The sequence below is a fragment of the Pelobates fuscus genome, chromosome 2 (assembly GCF_036172605.1).
Source record: "Pelobates fuscus isolate aPelFus1 chromosome 2, aPelFus1.pri, whole genome shotgun sequence".
Classification (NCBI taxonomy): Eukaryota; Metazoa; Chordata; class Amphibia; order Anura; family Pelobatidae; genus Pelobates; species Pelobates fuscus.
The window spans coordinates 125,780,639-125,804,664 of NC_086318.1; the positions used below are offsets into that span (position 1 = coordinate 125,780,639).

Here is a 24,026-nt window from a genome sequence, read left to right on the forward strand (position 1 = left end):
CTAAGGCACACCTGTGCAATAATCATGCTGTCTAATCAGCATCTTGATATGCCACACCTGTGAGGTAAATGGATTATCTCGGCAAAGGGGAAGTGCTCACCAACACAGATTTAGACAGATTTGTGAACAATACTTGAGAGAAATAGGCTTTTTGTGTACATAGAAAAAGTCTTAGATCTTTGAGTTCAACTCATGAAAAAAGTGATGTTTTTATAATTTTGTTCAGTGTATATGAGAGAATGAGAGAGCAATGGATAGAGGTAGTACACAGAGAAGTGGGAAAAGTTAATTTTTCAGGAAGCAAGATAAGTGGCTGAGCTTTATATTATGAAGGCTAACTTGCAAGTAAACAATGCGTCAGAGCCAGCTTACTATTTCAGCAAGCTAATGCTTATCTGCAATTTAATTTTTACCCCTTAAGGACAGTGGGCGTGCTATGCTGTCCTTGGGGACCCGGCCCTAAATGCCATTGGGCGGCATAGCACGTCCCCGCCGTCCTATTCACTTACCCGGTCGCCGGCGTTCGTGGTGGGGGGACTCACCTGGCATCCAAGGGAGTCCCCCTGCTCCCGTTCTGGCCCTCCTGGGCCATGTGATCGCGAGGTCCTTGCAAGGACCTCACGATCACATGGACGGCAGAGCCGTCCACAGCAATGCCAGCAGGGGGAGTGCCTGCAATGACAATAAAAATAATAAAAGTTTAAAACAGTGTAAAATACAATTATATATACTTAGATCATATATGTTATATATATGATCTAAGTATATATATATATATACACATACATACACATAAATACACAGACAAAGTGGATTTTAATATATATATATATATATATATATATATATATTAATATAAAAATACACGTAGAATGATATTGATTAAATATATATAATTATCATTACATATATACTTATATATAATATAAAATATATAAAATAAATAAATATGTAAATACGTGAACACATTTTTTCAAAATAAAAAATATATATATATATGTGTGTGTGTGTGTGTGTAATTTTGTTCTAACTTAATTTGAAAATTAATATATATATATATATAGATATCAAAATGCACGTAGAACAAAATAATATATAATATGTAAATAAATAAATATGTAAATACGTGAAAACATTTTTTCAAAATAAAAAATATATATATATAGCACACATTCGCAAACGAACCCACATCTCTGACACACAATCTCCCTCCACAGCCTCAAGAGCTCAGTCTCAAGACGACACCGATACCCATGCTCTATAACCCGACTCCACTACACATAGACGACATTTTAACCCCTAGCCCTTTTACTGCTACTCAACTCTACATACACCACTTAGTCGGAAAGGGAAAGGGAGCTTACCAGCGTAATCCCTGTATCAGACTCAAATCGCCTTTGGTGCAATGTACCATAATAACGCCTACCACGAACCTTTAAGACACAGGCAACCAACTCGATATAACCAACCAGTCCCATATAATTAAAATGTGCACCGATCACCCTTGCCCCAACCGCGAGATGCTCAGACTACTGCTATGTTTTATGCATGTGCTGTTGTGGCAACCCAATACAATGTCTGTTACCTTAAATTTGCACTGAAAAATAAAGATTTACAAAAAAAAAAAAAGATAAATTATTCATGCATGTTTAAATACCCACCTAGTAATAGAAAGGAAAGGAAATAACTATTTTTTTCTTTCAATAATGACCCTGCAGTAGTTTGAAACTTTACATATAGAGAAGAAAAACCTAGTTTAATCAATGGTGCGTTTATTATAGTCTAGTCACTTTCTGTATCTTAAAAAAAACATTTTGCCCTTCATTTGTCTACCCTCTCTTCTTCATTGCGGCCTTTGTGAACATATTTTACAGGAGATTACAATGATTGCTCTGTATAAGAGTATTCCACAGTAATAAAACTCACAATAAAGTAGGTGAAAATGAGAAAACACCGTTTAATTTGTGTAAATTACTACTGACCTTTCATGGACAAGCTCTCGGTCACTTTCACATGTTGAGAGATTTGCTTTCCCCCTGACGTTTTATCAAATTGGATCGATTTAACAACCGAAATCTTTTTTTTTTCTCAGAAAATATAAACAATGTTGTTTTCATCCTTGGATAATCACAGCCAGTGACAGATACATGGCTGTGATAACAAAACATAAATTACCTCATAAACACTACGCCACTGGAGCTACATTATGTATGCAGTTAAATACAAGTGTTTATGTGGAAAGTAAACCTATGTAGTTATATGGCCCGGGAGCTGCTCGTCTCTGTCACCTTATTAATGAGTCAGCTTGGCCCCCCCACACACTGCTTCCAAAGACCTTCAGCAGAATATGGCCGGGACAACCTTCAGGCTAAACAAATAATTGCAGTAGATAATCCAGTCTACTCGCACAACTCAGTTTTTGGTTAGTTTATTATTGAAACCATTTGTTTAGAATATCATCAAAAATCGATGTTTCTTGAACTGTATCTTTATGAAGACCTGGCTTTATAAAGATTCTCCTGACTCAGCCTACACTTATTTCAAACCCCACTCCTATTGCACTATCTCTCTTTCATTTCTCAACCCGCAATATATGTCCATCTCATACATCCAACAATTCTAAAGTCCTTTTTCCCACTAGTTACAAACTATGAGTCCTCTCTTCTTAGTCCAATTTGTCAATTCCTTTGTTTCTCACTAGCAGATAGAAGCTTCATACTAATATAGAGCCTAAGACAGAGAGAGAGGTGGATGTAGTGAGGTCAGTAGAAACCGAGATACTTCACACTGCCTTGTGATGACAGGAGGTGGTTGCACTGTTTAGAGTGACAGAAGCAGAAAGGGCATTTACACAGTATCCAACGTCAACTTTACGTTAACTATTTTATTGTGAGCCAGCTCAGGCAGGTTTTGTTCCCCTGCAGTAGTAAAATGTGATTTTTTTAACATTATGTTTGTTGTTTTTAAATAGTTTTTTTATCTTCATTCAGGTTTCCAACATTCAGTCGAGAACAGCTTTAGTCACATGGTCTCCTCCCAGTGGTTACATAAATGTAGAAAAGCACAGCAATGGTCTCTCTTATGCCTGTAGTTATGAAGTTGCCTTATCAGACAAAGGGAGAGATGGAAAGTACAAGATTGTTTACAGGTAATAATCTCTGCATTTCATCTTTACTGTGTGCCCCGTGAGCTCTGTACCATGAATACATTAATTTTGTAGACACTGAGTGAATCCTGTGTATGGTAAAACATTTTTTTTTTTTTTTTTTTTAATTCTTTATTTTTTCTGTGCACAAGATAACAAAAGGTCTTACGTTGCCACGACGGCAGAAGTAAGCGATAATATCAATGCAATACAAATACATGGCATGAATAAGTGGCACATTTTTAAGTATTATGGTAAACAGGCTAGTCATAGATGTCCAGTTAAGCATTCGAGTAGAAGTATGGTAAAACATTTTAATGAATAACCTTGCAGAATTCTGACGTAGGTTTGCCACAATGCATGTGCACTATTGATTGTTTGGCATATGCTGTGTTCTTATGGGTGATACACAATCCATGACTGTATTGTACGTCAGGCTGTCTAATCTCCAGGGAATAATTTATAAAATGAAATTAGTAAACCGTTCTCATCTATTTGTTGCTTGGTAACCTGATGCTTAGGAAGAAAAGGCTAAATGTTTGTAGGTTGACAGGCAGATATACAATACTGGATTTTATGGATGATGCTCTTGGTACTGAGGACAGCAAGCAATATTAAGCTTACCCTTTGTGTTTCTCTCTCTCCATGTACAATTTGTTTCCGCAGCGGAGAGGAATTAGAGTGTCACTTGAAAGACCTCAGGCCCGCAACAGATTATCATGTCAGGTGAGTTATGATGTTTCACAGTAGCTGAGGCTGTAACTCTTCATACACAATGCAGAAGATGGAAATTTTTGGCTGAGGAGTGCTCAAGTAATAACTATTGTACTGGCTTATGTATGAGAAAATATACAAAACAATTCTGTCAGTACTGTGGTATATTCTTGTAGTGTTTGAAAGAATATAAACAAATAGAGACAATGCAAGGTTTGGACAATCTCTGATAGCTGATAATGTTATATATTAGCTAGGACAAGACATTTTCCAATATCAGAAGTAGTTTTACTGTACTTGTATACAGAAAGGTATTTTCAGGACATAGAAGCCCCTGAAGTGGCTCTTTGCCTCCCACTGAAACCCCTTGAGGTGAGGTCTGTGCGTGTGCTACTATAGACGTCCTTGTGGAGTGGTGTGGTGCAAACAGCTTGTAATAGGACAGTTTAAATTATGTCTTTGCTGGCACAGATATTGACTGTATTATTTTAAGAGGAGGGTGAAGGACCTCTTCAAAAGTTCAGTGAAGATTTGTGATCCCCTACGACACCTCAGTATAGAACAATAATAGCTGGAGAACATGATTTTTGCATAAAGTAAGCTTAGCACGATTTACCCAGACTTTAGCATGAAGTATGTATGCAAGAGGAACTTCATACTAAAGAAATATAAATGTAGGTGTTTGAGAAGATAAATAGGTTTATGTCCCTCCTTAGAAAACTACACAGAGAGGTAGGGAACTGCCGTTTGCGCTGTGCCAATGTTAAGTACATCACAAAACGAATTCATAAGAAACCTGTAAAATCTAATTTAAAAGGTGCATTGACCAATGGGAAGCTAAATCTTATGCAAAAAAAAAACCTGCAAGCAGTATCTGAAAGAGATACTGCTTGTAGTTTTTAAGTAAAACTTTTTTACATTCTGATGGAAATAACCTGAGCTGCAAGATTCAATAATATTTGAATAAAGGGAATAAAATATCTTGCAGTGTTTGTATCAGGTAGAGTTTTACGTTGAAAAGGAGGCTTTTCCCATAGTGCAGTATATATGATCCCACCTTACAAATACAAATCTGTCTGGGAGAATTTGTTAAATGTGACTGAGCCAGCTGTTGGGTTATGATTGCATTACCCCAGCAATAGTCATATTACTTTTATATAGAGGTTTTTTTTCCCACCGATGGAGATTCGAGAGTCTTAGCATATTATTGGATTTAACTGAGTTGATGGCTTATTAGCAAATGTTAATAGTGTCCATCATAATACTAAACATTGTGTCAAACTCAAAAAATCTTCAACTATATTACATGATTATGTAGACCTTATTATTATTATTGTTATTATTTCTATAGCTGCTACCAATATTAATTTAAGGATTGTTTTGTGGATTACTCAGTTAAAAATGAATATCAATGGTGTCTGTAAAAAGGATAACGACTCCTGTGTGTGGGTTGATTTGTTTTTTTTCTCCATTGTTTATGTGACCCAAAAATATGGAGTGCTTAATATATGAGGAGAAGCGTTTGGTTTGTTTCTTTTTGATCTTAAACTAATGGTGAAACATGATGCTTTTTAAAGATCAGCGATCTGGGGAGTGACACGACACAGGCTTCTGGTATTTAAAATGTATATATATCGCTTTATAATACTTTTCCCAAGTCTTCCAATAAGTAATACAATTCCATTTTAATGAAAGCTGGTTGTGGGTGTTTGACGTGGATTGTTTGTGGGAACACTGTGCAATCTCTGCAATTTGTTCTTGTTTCAGAGTTTATGCCATGAATAAGAATGTAAAGGGATCCTGCTCCGAGCCCATCAGCTTCACCACCCACAGCTGTGCACCTGATTGTCCTTTTCCACCCAAACTCTCCCACAGAAGTAAAAGCTCATTGACATTACAATGGAAGGTGAGCTAGAACCCACAGTGTGCACAGTTAATACCTTTTTTTCAGTAAGCTTCAGTTATTTTAGTTTTGCTGATTATTATTTTTCTGTTGGTTATTTCTCCTGTTGCTATTTAGTATTATATTAATTTCATATATGAGCATCTCACAACTTCCTTAATGACCATCTGGGGAAATGCCAAATGTATGTTCTATACAAGGAGCATGCTCAGTCTTTATATGGGAATTCCTTGTTCTGTCTTTCCAAACATATTGTGTCATGATGCTTCATGATATTATATTTCACTGTGATTATATTTCACAGTTTCCTATTCATAAAGTCCAGATTTAGAACATCAGTTGTGATAACAACACCAAGACAATACTCAGAAAAAAGACCCCACTCTGAGATAAAAAATAAAATAAAAATGTTTAAACCTTAATATGTTCACATCATTATCAGTCTGCTTAATTTTTTAGTTCAAGAAATTCATATTTGTACCAAGGTTAAAAGGGACACTATAATCACCAAAAAAACTTTGGCTTAATTAAGCAGTTTTGGTGTATAGAACATGCCCCTGCAGCCTCACTGCTCAATTATCTGCCATTTAGGAGTTAAATCCCTTTGTTTATGAACCCTAGTAACACCTCCCTGCATGTGACTTGCACAGCCTTCCTAAACACTTCCTGAAAAGAGTCATCTAAAGTTTATCGTTCCTTTATTGAAAGTTCTGTTTAATTTAGATTTTCTTATACCCTGCTATGTTAGTAGCTTGCTAGACCCTGCAAAAGCCTCCTGTATGTGATTAAAGTTCAATTTACAGAGCAAGAGATACAATTGTTTAACTCCTTAAGGACCAAACTTGTGCAATAAAAGGGAATCATGACATGTCACACAGGCTGTGTCATTCATAGCCAGGAGAGGTGTGGCAAGGGCTGCATAAACAGAAACAAAATGATTTAACTCCTAAATGGCAGTGAATTGAGCAGTAAAACCTGAGAGGCATGATCTATATACTAAAACTGCTTCATTCAGCTGAAGTTGTAACAGCCATTTGAGCGTGGCCATTATAGACATATGGAGGAAAAAAGTATTCTACTGGGCTCCACCGACTTATTTTCAAAGTAAGATGTTAACCCAAGCACGATAAATGTGGTTCCACTAGTCCATGGTGATTAGTATTTTAGACCGCTTTTTAGAACACAACACTTTTGATAAATAAATTCCACTGTATTATATACAATTAGAGGTTTAGCCGATGATAACATGATATTTATGCAGCACTTCAGGAATCAAACTCATTAGCTGCAACAAATCAAATATAACTGAAATAAAGGCAATTAGAGTGAAATAAAGTAAGAGCTACGGAATCTGCTGGCGCTATATAAATGGCAATAATAATAATAAAGAGTTTATGCACATCGTAGAGTTTATTCACTTAACAAAGAATTTTGGTGAAATATCGAAATTGAAAATTCAAACTAAAACAGCCAAGCTGTGACTATAGTTGGATGAAGATTTTATTTTTACCAGCTTAGCTATTTTGGCCTCTATTTCACAATTGGTTTTCAATGCCCTACAATTTACTCTTTGGATACCTTTATGTAAAAACAGTAGAGAAATATCTGAGATTGCACAAGGCGATTGTAACTCAAGAAATAATGAATTGTGTTTTCTTTTGGGTTTTTTTTTAGGCACCAGTTGATAATGGTTCAAAAATCACCAGCTACATTCTACAGTGGTATGAGGTATGGTTATTGACTTAAAACAATAGCAAATTAAATATTCATTGGTTATATCTTGGCATTTTATCTTCTACATGTCTGATTGCAAATTATACGGCTAAATATAAATATGAATTATAGGAATAGTTATTTACTGATTTATGGTCCTATTAGACCCATATTGTATGATGTGAATGTGTACTGAGATAAGATAGATATCTGTCCTGCTTTTCACTATGCTAAATGGAAATACTGTTAGTTGTGTCCAAAACAACAGTTTGTTGAGAATTGTACGAGAGTATTCAACTGGGTTCTAAAGGTACAGTTCCACTATTAGAACATGCAGCAGAATGGTTCTCTATAAGTAACCTCCACTCGGTTCAATTCTAACCAATTTAAAGGAACATTCTGACATTATTTGTTTAGAATTCTACATCATTGTTATGGAGAAGCATTGGAGACATAAGACAAATGCATGGCAAATTCTGCTCACTGCCAATCCAATTTAATCCATTAGCAGAATTCTACATCATTATGCCATTAATGGTGACACCAAAAATATCGATTTTCAAATGCGTGTGTTCTTGGACAAATGTAAAAATTGCTGTTTCTCAGAAATGGCAGTGCTTTACATTGACAAAGAAAAGGGACAGGGTCTTTGCACCAAAACCACTGACATGTATTTGAGAATCAACAAAATGTGATACATTTACTGGGTATTCTAGATGGCACACTAAAACCCATTGTAGGGGTTCTGATGCTGGCAGGCCACTGGTACTGTCCACTGATTTTGTGTTTGATGCCAACAGAGTTTATACAGATATTAGAGGGGGGCGGGGCCTGACTCACAAGCTGGCCAGACGTGTTTCTGGGAGCTCCTGCAAATTCTTGCAAAAACAAGCTCTAAAATCGACTAAAATTAAGTTTAACAAGAGCAGACAACCCTGCATCGGCACAACAAGCATCTTATGCGACAGGGACTCCAAGGATCCCACTTTTCTCGATCCCAGAGGCTAGGTCTGCCTTGAGGCCTACCAGGATGGCAGGCTCGACAGCGGGTGGAGGTGGCCGATCCCCCGCGAGAGAATACGCTGTCCTAGGTGCAGCCGCATTTACCCCGCTACACCCCCCCCCCCTTTGGACCGGTGGGGGTTATCCCGGTCCCCACTGGGCACGGCATCAACCTGTATAGCCCGCAGCCACTCGAGCCATAAACCGCGTTGCGGTCCCAAGATGGCTGCTACTCAGAAACCCTCCCTGCAGCATACAGACGAAGAGACCTTGGACTGGATGCGGGGCTTTGAGGCCAGATTCGATAGGATCTGCCGTGACTTCTGGACCCGCATAACCAGCAGCCCCAAGATCAGTGCCTCATCAGCCCAAGACCATCGCAGACAGCAGAGGCCAGCCACGGCATCCCTGCCCCAGCCCTACACACTGAGAGGCAAAGCCACAACAAGACCCGCTGGGAACCCTGACACAAAGGCACTGGAGGGTAAGCGGAGGCAGACACCCCGGGCCCGGCCGACGACCCGGTATGGACCAGAACGGCATGGGGGGCCCCCGAGCACACCGCCCAAGACTCCACAAAGCTCCCGCCCATCGCACAGGAAGGTTCCCGGCACAAGAGAGGCCCACAAGCGACACCATAGCACCTACCTTACCTCCTTGTGGCACTCACCCAGCATGGCGAAGAGGGGGGAGTCGAGCCCATGCCCGCGGATCATCGGGTCGCCAGACAGGCACCTGCTCCTTGAGAAACCCGGGCCTGAAACACGGAACATGCCCTTGCACCGCCAGAAGGGCGTGGGAACGCAACTACACTGGAGACAGGTGGCCCCCTCACAGACAGGTTGGTGGACACGCATCCTCCAGAGCAGGCAGCCTGCCAGCACTGGGTATTGGCTGAACAAACCCACGCAGGTCCTCAAATGCACAGTCTAGTTTCAGTTGGTTACATGACTGCGTTGCTGCTTATTTTATACACTAACACTCAGAACTTTGCCATACCCGTGACCATTCAGGACTCTATAAGGTCCAATGCAGTGGAGTAACCCAGTAGTTATAATACTCTAAGATGTATTTACTTTATCTTATACCCTTCAGGAGCACTGTATGCTTCATATTGTTGATGTTGTTGTAATCGGATTCTAGATAGATCTCACAAGTTTGTTTATAAACCTGTTATTATACCCTTATAAAAAATAGTGCAAGACTAACTCAATGCCTTATACCATGTAAGCTATGTATCCTGACTTTCTTGTTAAATGCTATTGTGGCATGACAAGCTGTATGTAATCACCTGCACTACAAAAATAAAGAATTAAAAAAAAAATACAGATATTAAAGAATTTTTTCATTGATCCATAAGGCAAAAGAGCTTCCAATGTTGAAAGAACAGAGCATTTCTTTTTCATGCTGGTAGACAATCTTCAGGTAAAACAAATATGGGTGACATTTTTATATTCTACTAGTCCTTAATGGCTTCAGTGATCATACTTTGATACCTGCAAAACAGCTTCCAATCTCTCACTGTTCTGTCTCATCATGTTGGCTGGCAGCTACAGCTGATCAGCTGGGTGCTGTGCAATCTAAGTGCTTTTCAGTAAATGTTACATTATTCAAATGATGCAAACATTTGTTTAAATGCCTGGTGGCACTATAATACTTTAATACCACGCATCATCCCAGTACTATCATTATCATATATGAATACTGAGAGAACAGGCAACTTCACTTCTTTTTTTTCTGTTGCATTGAGCATCGTCTTAGGATATTCAATTTTCACATTAAATATCCTTGAAATGCAGGTGCAATATTGACTGCTTGCCAGAAGTGGTATTTAGATTAACAACGAGTTTTAGTATACTCAAAATATAATGAAGAGGGAATGGATAGTGATTGAAATTTCCAAATTCATTTATCGTGTAATGTTTTCTCTGAACTACTTTTTACTTGTTACAAAATGTTTGAAAAAAAAAAGAAGCTTATTTCTGTGCTGTAAAATAAATCAAGAAATAGCCCTAAAGTTTTTCATCTGTTGAGCTCATTAGAGAGAAACAGGATGTAAACACAGACATTGCAGGATCACCCGATGAATCAAGGTGATGGAAAGGTAAACTTGTGTCAGGAAAGAGCAATCAATAACACAGTTCTTTCCGATGACTTGCCTTTCCATGGTTCGCCAGGAAGTACTCGTCCACAGAGGAGTTAACCCAGGGGACTCACGTCACTTATCCATATTTTATATACTTTACTTGCTTTTCCAGGTTACGATGTTATTACCATAGCCTATGCAGAATTTAATGAGACTACCATTGGTATGCACACCCCATTATATTATGGTGTGCGCCCCAAATAGTTTTTTCTAATATAGGCTAACAAATTTGTAAAATGTAATCACAATAGTTTTTATTTTATTTTATTTTTTTTTATTTAGAACAAGCAAACCATACTATAACAATGTTTTGTTTTTTTTATTGCCAACTTTTTCAACATTTCCAAATATAAAGTTGATAAATAAGGCACAGATTATCTTTCTAGTGAGAATCTAGTATATGCTTAAGCAGTCAGTTGTTGGGTTTTTGTTTTCTAATTTAATCAGATAATGAGCTAACCAAATTTGCGTCACAAAAGTTTTCCTCAAGTTTGGTGACAAATTGAAGCTTAGTAGTAAATGAACCTCTTAGTATCTTTAAATTCAGTATGAAATCAGAGCTTCTCACAATAACTTTGATACAGAAGCAGGTTTTAAAAAAACATCACATTGGTTTCCTGATTCAATCACTGGATTACACACATGCTCCCTTATTTTGTTTTTCAAAAACAAGTCAGAAATGCACAGCTGTAGAACCTCTTAAGACCTCAGGGGTGTAGGTTCATTTTCTAGGAAAAGTAACTTAGTCTTCCTTTTAAAGTTGGTTATATATAAATAAAATTGAGATGAGTAATTCAGATTTCTGTTAATCTGCTGCAGATTGGGTGGAGTGTGAGTGCATGGAGTCAATTTAGTCAAAAGGGCATTGCGTGATACTCACTTAATATCTATTTTAATAGATATTCTAAGTGCATATTGTCCATTTAATCTTGTTTAGTTGTTTTTTTTTTTTTTTTTTAAATAGTTTTTTACTTCATAAGCCTACCTTTCCAGTGGTATATTCTGGTTTTGTGCTGCCCTAGGCATGACAAAACTAGGTCATCTTCCCCTCCCCCCCTCCAAATTTCTCTTCCTGACAGACACACACCCTCACTGATGCATACACTCACTTACAGATACACAGTCATTGTCACACACACTGTTTAACCAGCACACACTTTCACTGAAACATACACATTCACAGTCACACACACACTCACATTCACTGACAGACGCACATATACACTGACAGACACATACACTCTCACAATTTAAAATGAAAAAAAAATTAAAGTTTAATCCACCCAGCCCACCTACTTTTGGGAATGCTGGAGTGGATTTTTCCCTGTGGTCCAGTGGGGCTGGCTGCAGCTTGGCGGGTGAGAGGTCTGGCAGACAGGTGAACGGTGAAGGCGGACGGCGAGGGAGCTCTGATCCTCCTGCTTAGCTCCCTTGCGCCCCTCTTAGTGATGCCGGGGATTGAGTGACATCATTTTCCGGCTCCGGCATCACTGCGGTGCGCGCAAGGGAGCTGAACAGGGAAGAGCTCAGGGGTGAGTGCTCCCTCGCCGCCCACCTCACACATAAGGTGGATGCCAGCCTCGGGAGGGCCCTGAAGTGGCCAGCCGGCAAGCTTCAAGGCCCCCCAGGACAAGAGGCTGGCAAGGCATCTGGGGGGTGGCTTTTTTTGCAGCCCCCCTGAAAGTGCCGCCCAAGGCAAATGCCTTGTCAGCATCGCGGTAGATACACCGCTGTACCTTTCCACACTGCCTCTCCTCGTTTGCAGTACTTTTTTTTTTTTACTCTGTCATGACTAGTGGGCTAAACCCAAAAGTGCAACATCATGTGAAGTGAGTATTATTGGCAGACTCACTTCCTGGTTTGGTGAGAGCTCATTGCAGCAGCTGCAAAAGCTGATCTTTGAAAGGAAATGTTAAAAATATTTTCATAAATGTGAAACTGATTTCAGTTATTCTGAGTTAAGCGTATTAAGTAAAATTAATATAATCTTTTGAAAAGAATGCATTGTCTACTGTCTGATTCGCCTTTTAAGATAATGGTAATAGAATACATTTGTGAAAAGGCCTTCAAGGCTTACTTATTATTGTATATTCGTTTTCTTAAGTTGTCCTCATCAGTTCCTTTATATGTATTATTTTAACAGGGAAAAAGAAGTAGTGTGTTTAAGGAATGTTATATGGGAAACCAAAGGCACTACAAGCTGACAAAGCTGTGTCCAGCTATTGGCTACACGTTCAGAGTAGCAGCTTGCAACAATATTGGTAAAAGGTAAGATCTTTTAATTGAACTATTCATGGGAATATATCATTTATAGTTACGTGTTTATTTATTAGCAAACAACTTCTGTAAAGAAAAAATATGTCACATCTACGGCATACTTGCCAACTGTACAAAATCTGATGGGATAGTCACTAGCAGCATAGCAGCAAATAAAAGTCCCCGTAAAGTGTAGAACAATCACATTATTAACATGTGTCTAGGTTGTTTTCACCCAAAAGTCATGAGCAATGCTCTGTGTATTGGCAGGCCCGATGTGCCGCCCTAGTGGGCAGTCTGTCATTCTAGCATACATGATATGCCTATTTCATAGCTGAGAGTGCCACCAGTAATGCAAATTGTATTTATGGCATGCCTAATGCTGTCCTTGTTATATCACTAAGGCACGGGTATGTACCTTATTCTAGAATGTAATTCTGTGAGTATCTTCTCAGTAAATAAACACATGCCTCATGTCACCATTAACAGAGATTTGCCTCCCTTTCCCCTTCCAAACTGAGTATAAAGATAGTAGCTTTTTGATATTCTTACTTTGACTGTGTTCGAATTTAACTGAAATTCCTACCTAGTCAAAAGATACACTGAGATCAATTGGGTACTATTTATCTTAGTATTTTCCTACACCTGACAAAGCTTGCCAAAGTGGCTCTATCTATTTAGGATCTTGCAGGATCCTCTGTAGACCTCAGTGTTGTACACTTGCACATGCTCAAGAGTACAACGCTAACGTCAACCCCTGGCAGATGAAGCAGCAGGAGCTGATAAGGGCCATTGGGAAGAAGATGGAAGCTTCCGTCAGAGACAGGATCAGGTAAGTACAACTCATCTGCCCCTCTCTGTCATCGCACCGCCTGTAGAGTAGTTACCATTGCAAATTATGCAAAAACATCAGATGATAACAGAGCTGCTGTGACCAGAGAAGGTCAAACGACCAAATATAAGGTTAGCCTCAACCCTCACATATCGAAGGATATGCAAAAGAATTGCTTGTAATGTTAAATGTAAACGTTACTGCTCAATATGTGTTTTTGTAGTAAAAGTGTATGTCACCAGTAGTTTAAGACAGTTTAATGCCTAATACTTGTACTGGAATTTCTACTTTTTTTTTCTAATTCCAATGCAGTTAAAGGTTATTCTAAAAACAGGAACTACATTGTTTCTATATAATAGATTTGTGTTGCTCTTGCTGATTTAACCAGTGATTCCCATTGAAGTCCAGTAATTCAAGTCAGCCAGCAGTGCTTGATGGCTGAAATTGTAAGCAATAGCTGCTTATGGGGATTTTGTTGAGCCTGACCAAAAAGATCCCACATTCACTAGATTTTCCACAGAGAACTATCCCGTATTTCCGAAAATACTGAGGGATACAATGGTGACGTGGACAGTAATGCAACTTGCAAGTTTAAATCAATTAATTTTAGGTTTCAAACATTTTAAGCTAAATACTTGGGCTTTTGTAGGCCATTTATGTTTTCATTTTTCTGTCATTTCCTTTTACAATTTTAGCTATCTTTTTTTATTTATCTTATTAAAGTAGCTCTGTCACCCTAAACTTAACTAACTTTAATACGTTTCTTTTCTCTACCTTACTCCTGATCTGTTCTTCTTTTCCAATCTATTTCTCCTAGAACACAAGCCATAATGCTTTATGTATTTATCCTCAACCTGACAAAACTTGTCCAAAGGAGGGTTTACATTTGTCAAGTTTTGTCACTTTCCTGGGGGAATAAGGCATTATTCCACTCATTGTGAGACAATACTTATAGAGGCTTTCGCGGGATCCTCTGTAGGCTTCAGTGCTTTACTCTTGCGTAGGTGCGAGATTACAGCACTGATGTTGGCTCCTGGCAGATGAAGTGTCAGGAGCTAAAGAAGACCTACCTGATGCTGATGGCAGCAGTTGCAAGGGGGCAAGTTCAGGTAAGTAAAACCTTCCCCATCAGACACCAACAAGTGAAGTCACCATCTGGGGTCTTTGCTAATTATGCAAAGTCCCCAGAAGGGGACAGAGCACTTAAAGTGATTTAAATTTGTTATTATCATTTATTCACCCTAGTGAATGCTTTTTAAGGGTTTACTAACATTAACAGGATTTTGTCTGGGTGGACAAAATTCAGTGAAAATATTTCTAATTCTCATATTAACCAAAGCTAAATACAGTAGAAATTTGGTCAGGCCGAGTGAATCTGCGGTTGGATGCGTTCAGCGTCTTCTTAAAATCTGTTGTTTCACATCCGAATCTTATACATAGTTTAGGATTTGTAGGATTCACAAAGCACTGATATTGCAAGATCCCATGGTAATTTGTCAGTAGGTGGACTTGGGAGCTGAATACCAAATTAAAATGCAGCTGTTATTATTCTTGAGGGGACCTTAATCTTGTCAAATTTGATATAGTTGCTTACAAAATTTCACTGAAGTGGGGGATTTAGGAAAAGTTAGGAAAGTTAAATTCAATAGAGTTATATCAGATTTCCTGTCTGCCTATTGATGTAATGCCAATGTGATTATTATATTAAGCAACAAAGTTTGAAAATCCAAGCTTATCTGAAAGGATGGATGTACACCACTCATACATGACAAAGTAAATAAAGAAACAATGCAATGTAACAAAATAAACATATGGGTTTTTCAAATATGAATAAAATAGTAACTAAAGTAACAGTGTGTTGTACATCCTAAAAGGGTGTTTCTTACCCACAAAGTATGTGTGCTCTCCAGAGACGATATACATAAAGTATGCATTTAGGAAACAGTGTGTACCCAAGTTACAAGTTACCAAAAATTAAATATGCTCATATGATATTGGATGATGATATGTGACAACCCCTTTTCTACTCGTAGTGAATATAGCCAAGAAGTTGTTTACTATACAGCAGGCAACATCCCTCAGACGCCATCTGCACCAAAGCTGATCCGTGCTGGAATTACATGGATAACTCTGCAGTGGATGAAGCCAGAAGGATGTTTCCCAGATGAGGTGGTTTCTTACACCCTGGAGATTCAGGAGGATGATGTACGTTTTGCATAATGGATGAATGACAATTACAGCTGTATATATCTATAATGTCCATCGTATGCCATATCTCATTTTCAAGACACTAGCCTTCTTTTTTTTTTTTTTTTTTTGAGGGAGACAGGTTGCTAAAACTAGCAACCTGTAATTATTTTAGTTAACGGTTCTGTTATAATACAAAAATATTTCCTTTTTGAAAAAAATAAATAAAATAAAAATAGGCAAGGCGATTATGAACTTAAGCCCCTAATATCTTGCAGATCAATCTTTGCATTATATTTTGTAAGATATCAAATTTGAATTACTCACTCATTTGTACCAAAAGAGCTGTATTGGAATGCTGTTGCTAAATATTTATTTACGGCATTCCTTTCTGCCAAATGGTCTTTAGGTTTCATGCTGTTGACATATAATGTAATGTGTACTTTTGGGATTAAAAATGTTTTATGAACCAAACAAACTGGGATCAGTCTGTTTCTGATTTGATGGCATCACCTTATTTTTGATACATCAAAGTATTTGGGTCGGTTGACGTAATCATGCATAGTGGATTGAAACCAAGTGACACAATTACATTTCAACTTGTATGACAGGCACACCAGTTTTTCAAATTTGTTTGCTTTGTGTTCATAAATTTGTTTGTAGGTTACTAGGCATCACATACTTGCTATGATATATACACAAATATAGCAGATAGGATGACAATTGGATAAAAATATTAGAGTATTTCCAAAAATTGACAATATTGATACCACACCATGTGGGTGATGATCTATCTCCATGTCACGCCAGAATAGCAAGTGATACCTAGCTTTCACCTTACCAAGGTTACTTTCAGCAGTTTTCATGTTATTTGAAAATAGGTTTTAATAACTTTTAATAATTCAATATGGCCAACAAACCACATGACTTATTGACTTACTTTAACAAATCTAAGTTTTAGGTTATAGCATAATTTTGTTTATGTTTTAGGTTATAGCATAATTTGACACATCGAAATTTACATCTATCCCATAAACAGTTTCAGAGAAGAAAATGCTTATAGACTTAGACTATAACTGCTTTGAGATCTTCACATTAACATACTTTAATTTAACAGTGGTAGAGAACTATACAGAAAATATGCACGCTAATTATAAATTCATTGGACCAACAATTTCAAATAATATTTTTGTGCAATCTAACATGACTACCAAATTGTGGACCAACTCACATTTCTTGAAGAAATCTGAATCTAGATCCCAAGTTTTCTTCATACAGTGAGTTACCCATACATATCATAATTGTTTTTGGAAAAGAACGGCATGTAACCTTTGACCTTGATAATGTAAAAAATGTTTTGCACTAGCCATGTGCATTTGTTTTCCTACGGATACGGAAATTTGGGTTTTTTCATATTCATTTACTAAAATGTAGACGAAAGCCCTACAAACGAAATATAAACTAAATAAAAGGGCAAATGCCGAATGCATTACCGTTTCGTTTAGTTTGTATAATAGACTCCGTGCTGCAGGGGAATTAACCCACAGAGCATGTAGAAATAACAGTGCGCATGCGCTACCAGATCCCTCCTTGTCATAATATAAATTCCAACTCCCCTCCCCCCCACTCCTGGATAAAAAACCTATGGGGTTTATATTAAAAAAGGGAGGTTAAATCCTCCTGCATGCCCCTACTCGCCTCATTAAATAAATAATGGGGGGCTAATGTCCCCCCCCCCAGGTCCCCACCCATGAGCGGCGGGTGGGAACCCTAATTAAATAAATAATGGGTGGGACTAAATGCCTTTCCCCGCCCTGCAGAGATCATTGTGCGCGGTGCCCTCCATGTGTGAAGATGGATTATTTTTTTACAGTCCGGATTTTTTTCTTCCTAGTCACTTTATTATTTGTGGTCCCGACCTGCCGGTGTCGTCCCCCCCCCATTATTCAATTATTTCGGGTCCCCACCCACAGCTCATGGGTGGGGACCAGGGGGGACATTGGCTCCCCCCCCCTCCTTAATTTATTAGGGTTCCCACCTGCTGCTCATGGGTGGGGACCTGGTGTGGACATTAGGTACACCCCATCATTTAATTAATTAGGGTCCCCACCCGCCACTCATGGGTGGGGACCTGGGTGTGACATTAGGTCCCCCCTTTTATATTAATAGCCCCCATCCATGGGTCACTGGAGGCAAGGAAGGCCACTAGTGGTAAATCATAATCCATGAAGGAACGTTAGTAATGAAACGGTATCAACGGAAAAAAAGTCTTGCTTGTCAGGATAAGATCCTGACACATACACATAGACAGACCCATACACACAGACTAATCAATACACACACACATACACACACAGTGACCCATACACACACATACTGACCCCCCCCCCCCACACACACACAGGCTGACCCATACACACACACACACACTGATCCATACACACACACAGACTGACCCATACACATACACAGACTGAGTACACACACAGACTGACTTCCCCCTCTCCCCCCATACACAGAGACTGAACCACACACACTTTCTCACACTTACCAGCAGCTGCCTGGATGCCTCTGTGCAGAACTGAGATTCCTCTCTCCTCTGGCCACTCGTTAGAAAAGGGTGGAACACAGTTCCACAGTGACAGTGACTACTGCAACTTGTGCTCGTGACTTCAATTTCAATTGGGTGAAAGGCGGGGGGGGGGGGGCAAAAAGGAGGGCACTGCATGATTTAGGGGGGGGGCTTGGCCTATTTTTGCTATTTTTTACGCTGCACATTCAGGATTAATTGTCCGCTGGGTCACCGCTGTGTATCCTGCCATTGCTCATAAGTTGTAGTTCCCTAACCCCTGCACCTTTCTGTGCGAGCTGTGTATTGAGTGTCCAGCTGGGCATGTAGCTGACAGAGAGCAAGCCATGGGAGGACAGTCCCTAGTTGGAGCGATGAAAGTATGCTTGTGTGAGTGTATGTCAGCAGGCAACAGGTGGAACATCTGTGTTGGTTCTGTGTGGGGTCGTTCCTAAATCGAGCTGTGTGATCTGTGAGCAGGATTGCCATATGCTGGGCTCCACTGTGTTCTCACCGTAGAAATCACACTGTCTCTCATGTTCCTCTGCATCGTGCTGCTGGGCAGGTTATGTAGCAGGGCTTGCTGAGTCCTTCGATCTTGTGGCTCACCCGCCTCCAGCCCAGTATTGTTGTGAGTGGAGGCTTGATTGGAGGGCTGGTCTGGTGTATTCCACTGTGCAAGCCCCGGGCTCTGCTTGAGCGGCCGCCTGTGTCCTCGGTTCCGGTTTCATTTCTGGCCGGTAACGGGCTGCCTGGCTGATGGAGTGTGCGTGGGCTTAGGGCTGCGGTTCGAGGAACGTCCTCTAGGGGCTCAAGGCCCAGGAAGGCTGCTGTGGAGACCTGATCCAGATCCTGGGTATGTGAGCCGGGTAAGCCAGGAGGTTGCTGCGGTGTGTGGCAGGGCTATGTTGTTGCGTTCCCATGTAGCAAGGTAACAGGGCTCAGTTTATCTTGCTGCCCACCGGCGGTTTGTGCACTTGCGTCTGGCTGGGGCCTTCATGTCGCCATGTTCGAGGCACAGTGTACATGCTTAGGCACTCTGCCTGCTGTTCGGGGAGCCTGTCGTGCCACCCTGGCTCTCCCCTGTGGGGGCCGGTATAACCCCCCCGGCCCGAGGGGGGGGGACCGAGGCCTGTGAGGTGTGTTACAGGACTGTGGTAAGGCGACCAGACTAGCGCAGGGCAGCGGCCGTCTGCCCCGCGTCTACCCCGAGCAGGCCGCAGGCTCAGAAGTCCTGTACCGCTGGGGCCCCGAAACTCCCGATCTCGGAGTCCACGGTGGTGCCCACCCCTATCCTGCACACTTCTGCGGGCCATTCCGCCTAATTGTCAGCGGTAAGCCCATGCTTTTCATCAGTTGGAGGTGAAATTTGCTGGAGCCTCAGGGACATGCGACCGGTCAGCATGGCGGTCAGGCCCCGCCCCCCTGCATTCAAGTGTTTTAAACCCCCCTCACCTTGCTTTAGAGGTGTTACCCAGTAAATAACTTGAAAGTAGAGTTGTGACCCATTTAGTTTTTTTGGTTTAAAGTGTCCTTTTATGCTCATTTAACATTTCATGTTCTAATTAATAGTTGACTAAAATTTTTACAGCCCCTTATTCTTCTGTGAATTTCCATTGCTGTAACCAAGCCACAGAGACACGTCAACACATAAACCACAAATGAGGAATCACAGGTAGAAAATGTCAAAGACCTTTCCAAACAAATGACAGTCATTTACTAACAGTTCTGAGCTAACCCACCCTCAATACTCTCAGCCTATGATTGTCGCCCAGGTTGGATGACATTGATATTTATTGAAGCAGTTTAAATGTAGCTCAGGAGTGGGGTGTTCTCTTGGTGCTGAGTGTAGTCCTAGAGTTATGTCAAACCCCTCTCAAATTCTTTGACAAGATCAACCATACACTCTAGGTAACATAATCACTATACTGAGCTTAGAGGATGTCTCGCTTAAAATATCTCTTTAACATCCAAGAATGAGAGAGTTCTAGTTATCATTAATATTTTTGCTAGATACTTTTAATGTGCATCATGAAAAATAAATAGAGCACTTTGCATGGTCAGTAGATCAAATTATGTATTAAAGAATCATTCTTAAAACTGGGCAAATCTATATGCTGTCACTTAGGCAAGATATCCAATTTATGTTTTGACAAAGTATGATATATGTACAGAGATCAAATATACAGTTATAGAATACTACTGGTGATTAAATATATTCCTTTCCTTTCGTAGGACAGTGTATTTCAACCCACCTACACTGGAGAAGAATTAACATGTACTGTGAATAGTCTCCAAAGAAGCACACAATATAAATTTAGGGTAAGTCTAAAGGAATTATATATTCATTTTTCACCAGCAGATGGCACTGTTCTGTTTGTTTGGTTTTTTCACATACTAGCTATAGAGAAACACATAGTGATAGAGAGAGAGAAACCGATAGGATTATTTACTAAAGTGAGAATTCCAGGTGAATTTAAAATTTAGGTTAAGTTAGCCAAACTGGAAGCTATGCTTTTTCAATTTCAAAATCACTTTCAATTCACCTTGAATTCTCACTTTAGTGAAGCACCCTGAGAGTGAGAGGGGCTTATTTGCCATATTTCTCCAAATCTTGCCGGATGACTACTGCAGGCCTACATATAGCAACTGAGAGAGATATGCAGAATAAGAGCCTGCATACAAGCATATTTTGTTACTTTGAAATAGTTAGTGTCCTGGCCTTTGGTTAACCAGGCAAATCCCAAGTTAGTCCTAATGGTCATCTTCTGTGCATTCCCTGTAAATCATGGTGTTAATATTTAGTACAATATTTACCTATGCTTCCAAGTTTCCGTATCACTGGAACATAATATCTTTAGAATTTCACATCTAATTGTTTGTTGTCTCTTTTGCAGCTTATTGCCTCTAATGTTGAAGGAAGTAGCAGCCCAAGTGAAATTTTGGTCTGCACAACAAGCCCAGATAGGCCAGGACCTCCCTCTCAACCTGTTGTAAAGGGCATTATCACTGCACATGGATTTACTGTTCAATGGGGTATGCGAAGCTTTTTAATGGACCTATGTAAATCCTATAGTTTATTTTGTGAATAATCAATATCTAAGTGGTGTGCTTTAATAGGTCACCTTAAAAGTCTCAGCAATGCCAACACTGCCTTTTCTGAGAAATGGTCACCTCATATTACATTAGTTGCAGGACCAACATTCAGCATCTTTGTGTTCAGCATGAGGACGCTGAATGCTCCCCATAGAGCTGCATTGAGCTAAGGCATCTCAATGATTAAATGCTGATTGGCACAATGCAGCGATTGCCAGACGTGCGCACTAGCACCCCGATGCTTTATTTAGGAACCATTAGATTGACTGAGAATATCAGTTAGGATGATCTCAGGCAGCAGTGGAGCAGTGGCTGCAGGGAGTCCGGCACACCAGGAGATAGAAGGTGAATAAAACTGCTTACTTGATTTCTTCAGGGAGGACGTACGGACGAATATAAATACTTGTATGTATTCCTAAGATTTGAGGTCTTACACAGAGTTCTTTTAAATTTTAGAGGTTTGAGAATTATTTGTTAGACTTTATAATTTATTTACTAACCTTGAAGACTGAGGGTTACACACATGCTGAAACAAACACATAAAACTGAGAAGTATACACACACAGACACCTTCTTATTCTTACACTAGCACACAAGTGGATTGGTCACATACTGATGAACACATCAGCATACATATGTAAGATTTAGTGACATGAATATACTTGTGCATAGGGATCCCTCTATATACTGACATTTAAAGACATAAACACGCTTGGGCACACACATACTGAGCCACATACACGTATTTTGTATGTACTATCTTTGTCCACACGAGACAAAGGGACCCAGCAGTGCATCCCAATTACCTGTCAGGCAGCAATTCTAGGTCTTCTGACTACCAGAGGAGTCACTTAATGAGCCATGGGACAGAATAACTAAAGCCAAAGACTTAAAGGGATGCTCTGGGAACCATAACAATTTTATCACAATTAAGTTGTTATGGTGCTTGCTTGGAGTGTTCCTCTAAGACGAGCATCCTTATTTTCTATAATACACTGTACCTGTCTTCATACATATTTTAAGTAATTTCCAGACATTCCACCTGTGATCCTCAGGTTGGACCATCATTCATAGATTCTGTGTGTGAGAGAGGAGAAGAAACTTGTTCAGTTAGATTGTATCTCCATTTTCTGCTTTATTTTTACCACCTGTATTTATAAGATGTCTTATAAACAAATTAGAAAGTTCTTGAACAGTGGTGCATTGTGAGTACAAAAAAGCAAAGGAACCTCTAATGATCATTAAAGTATATTTTTAAGATAGCGCTTAATGAGCCTCGCTCTCAGTCTCTTGCTTTTTAAGTAGCTTGTTTGAAGAGTTTTTCTGCTTATAATACACCGCAAATTAAATCCCACATGGTTTTCTTCTAATTTGTTAGAATTATCCTGCAATGCCTTTGACCTAGTACTGCAACCAAGGGCAATATCAAATTATTATTATTATCACTATTATTATTATTTTCAAAAATAGACGAGGATAAAAAAACAAAACCATTAGAGTATTATGATAAAAATATACTGCAATTTCGTATCCATAAAATATATTTGTGCTGTTGTATTAAATCATTTCTCCTTCCTGCAAAGACTAATGCCAAGCTAAAAGTGCTCATTAGGAAAGATCATGTAAAAGTAGCTGCTGTGAGTTAATTTAAAATAAAACTGTAGAACTCCTCTGGATTTTTCTATATTGTGTATGTTGCTGTTGCGCCCACTGGACAGTCCTATTCGAACCCAAGAGGATAATCTCGTAATCATGCATTAATGGTTGGCCTTCGCCATTAGTTTTAGAATCACGGCAAAATAGGCTTCTAAAGTTATTTTAACAGTTTTAAATTATTTTCCACATAGAATTATTTATGAATTTGAAAAGTTTATCTTCTTGCAAGATTCTGAAAGATTGTCATATTTGGCACAACTAGTAGATTTGGTACAGGAGTTGATTAGTATATTTTCACAATGGGCACAAATGCACAGAGGTTACAACATCATCTACAGCCAGCCTCTGCAAACCTAAAATATACATCAACTATCTGTGGATTATCAACAATTTTATATCTAATAATGATTAGATATAAGATTGTAGGAAACAATGTTTATTACATAATTAATAGTTATGTGGATGCCTTTAGTTGATACTAAAATAAATGTCAAGTCATTAGCTACTAGCCAGGCCTTAAAAGTTACTTGCCACTGCAAACCATAGCATACTCACCAGGTGTGAATTTCTATTCGCGGGTATTACATTTTTACTTGCCAATGTTTAGTGATGAGTAGAGATGTCCCGAATAGTTCCTGGCGAACATAGCTTGTTCGCTTTCGCCACGGTGGGCGAACATATTCGATGTTCGGTCCGCCCCCTATTCGTCATCATTGAGTAAACTTTGACCCTGTACCTCACAGTCAGCAGACACATTCCAGCCAATCAGCAGCAGACCCTCCCTCCCAGACCCTCCCACCTCCTGGA

The 24,026-nt window shown here is 39.4% G+C and overlaps 1 protein-coding gene across 2 annotated transcripts in view; it reads left to right on the forward strand.

Annotated features, from left to right (window-relative positions):
* Positions 1–24,026, forward strand: part of FNDC3B (fibronectin type III domain containing 3B) — a 296,429-nt gene that overhangs the window by 203,175 nt on the left and 69,228 nt on the right. For both annotated transcript variants that reach the window (XM_063442678.1, XM_063442679.1), the window contains exons 8-15: positions 2,991–3,148; positions 3,812–3,871; positions 5,627–5,765; positions 7,437–7,490; positions 12,767–12,891; positions 15,745–15,916; positions 20,703–20,789; positions 21,365–21,503. In XM_063442678.1, the coding sequence (XP_063298748.1) occupies positions 2,991–3,148; positions 3,812–3,871; positions 5,627–5,765; positions 7,437–7,490; positions 12,767–12,891; positions 15,745–15,916; positions 20,703–20,789; positions 21,365–21,503 (934 nt within the window). The remainder of the gene's footprint in view (positions 1–2,990; positions 3,149–3,811; positions 3,872–5,626; positions 5,766–7,436; positions 7,491–12,766; positions 12,892–15,744; positions 15,917–20,702; positions 20,790–21,364; positions 21,504–24,026) is intronic.